This window comes from Elephantulus edwardii, unplaced genomic scaffold (assembly GCF_000299155.1).
Source record: "Elephantulus edwardii isolate Elephantulus edwardi_28Jun2011 unplaced genomic scaffold, EleEdw1.0 scaffold00217, whole genome shotgun sequence".
Classification (NCBI taxonomy): Eukaryota; Metazoa; Chordata; class Mammalia; order Macroscelidea; family Macroscelididae; genus Elephantulus; species Elephantulus edwardii.
In genome coordinates, this window is record NW_006399967.1 from 2,962,006 (window position 1) to 2,964,031 (window position 2,026).

General features: G+C 63.0%; 1 protein-coding gene across 1 annotated transcript in view; it reads right to left on the reverse strand.

Annotated features, from left to right (window-relative positions):
- Positions 1-266: 266 nt before the first annotated feature.
- Positions 267-2,026, reverse strand: part of ONECUT3 (one cut homeobox 3) — a gene marked incomplete at its 5' end in the record, with an annotated part of 27,417 nt that continues 25,657 nt past the window's right edge. The window contains one exon of the mRNA XM_006897990.1: positions 267-556. Within this exon, the coding sequence (XP_006898052.1) occupies positions 267-556 (290 nt within the window). The remainder of the gene's footprint in view (positions 557-2,026) is intronic.

Below are 2,026 nucleotides of genomic sequence, written 5' to 3' on the forward strand. Positions count from 1 at the left end.
CAACACAGTGAGCCCCGGTTTTTCTCGAGGCCCCCTGGCGTCCTGAATCGAGGGGGGCTGGGGGACCCCCGTTCTGTTACCCCTCTCCCCTCTGCGGAGACGGAGGGCTTCCTTTGGCCTGGAGGGGGTTGGGGCGGAGGGGAGCGGAGGGGACCCATTTTGTGCACGTGGGCTGGGGGGGTGCCTGTGCCCTCCCCGGGTGTGGGGGGCTCACCCCGCGGGGGGGGGCAGCGCCCGGGGGGCCGGCGGGGCGCGGGGCGGGCGCCTCAGGCCTTGGAGAAGGTGGCGGCGGCGGCTGCGCCCCCGGGGGCTGCGCCCGGCTCCTCGGCCCAGCGGTTCATGCAGCGGCGCCGCGCGTTCATGAAGAAGTTGCTGACGGTGTTGAGCTCCAGGCCGAGCTGCTGCGAGATGGTCACCTGCATCTCCTTGGACGGCCGCTTGTTCTCCTTGAAGATGGCGATGAGCGTGCGCCGCTGCAGGTCGGTGAACACCAGCCGCTGCTTCTTGGGCTGCAGCGCGCGCTCCTTCTGCTGCTCCTGCTCCTTGCGCTTGCAGGCTGCGCATGCGCGGGCGGGAGGCCCGACCGGCCCAGAGCAGCGGGACAGCAGCCGGGCGGCGGACAGACACACGCAGGACACACGCAGGACACACGCGGGGGCGGGGCAGAGAAGGGGACACGGAGTGAGCGCGCTCCACGGGCCTGGTCTCCACCCCTGCGAGCCCCCTCTTCCCACGCGTTCCCGGGGGTCCGGCCCACCCTCCTGTCCCCACCAAATGACCCCATTGCCCGAGGGTGCTGACCATCCCCCCCAGTTTGCCGCCCAGTCCTGGGGGCACAATGAGAGGATGACAAGGAAATTATAACGGGGCTCCACTGAGCCCATTTCCAGCCTACAGGGACACCGGGACCCCACTTGGGCCGCCCCAAAGCCACACTCTTTACTGGACCGGATCACCAGGGCTTTCTCCCTAGAAGCGGCTGGGTGAGTCTGAACCGACAATCGTTCAGTTAGCAGCCACGTGTTGTCAGAACAACTTGCCAAGTGCTGGGTGGGAGATAGTGGCTCAGAGAGTAACAGCGCTGGCGACCCCTCTCTCTCTCTAGCCAGAGGGGCCTCTGCGTGACTGTCCCCTTCCCTGTGTGCTCCTTGGAGGCCTGCTGGTCTGTATGGGGACAGTGGAGACCCCACCCGTATGCCCCTCCCAGCACCCAGGGCCCTGGGCAGAAAGGAGGCCTTGGAGAAGGGACCCAGGTGCACAGAGGGCCTCCTGCCCCGGAGGCAATGCTGACAAGATGCAACACACATATACTTGGGGGATGGAGCAGGGCTGAAAGCTGGGGCCCCGCCCCCCCCCCCAAGGAGAGGCAGTAGGGGGAAAAGCTGCCAGGACACCACACCACACACACACACACACACACACACACACACACACACACACACCCGCCCATTCATGATTTCTCATTCTGGCTAGAAGATACTGGTAACAGATTTGGACTCATTCTCCTAACCGCCCGCTACCCAGGTCACCCCAGAGGTGGCCAGTGGCACAGGGTGTATGAGTCGACCCCCAGGCCCCCTGTTCCCAGTAGCTGGTTGGGTCTGCACATCTAGCTCCCTCCTCTCAGCTCTAGAACATTCCAGACTAGATGGTCTACACATGTCCACAAAAATATGTGAATGTTCCTGTCGCTGTGGCTCCTCTCTGGGGTCTGCAGGTTCACCAGTCTTGTGTGTGAGCTGGGAACAGGGGCGCTGGGAATCGGCAGAGTGACAGTCCTGGGCGTTGAAAGCCTCTCACGTTAGAGAGTGAAGGACAAAGCCAGGAGGGCGGGTGGGTGTGCGAGTGAGCAGGGGCCCAGCAAACCTTCACAGTGACACGGGTCCCAGAGACGCAAGGAAACGGTCACAAATCACGACAGGTGCCACTTATAAACAAGGACAGAAGAAGACACCCTTAACATTTAGCTTATGTATGAGGAGAAATGTGGGGTCAAGATTGGTGGACGATTTATCAACAATCTGCG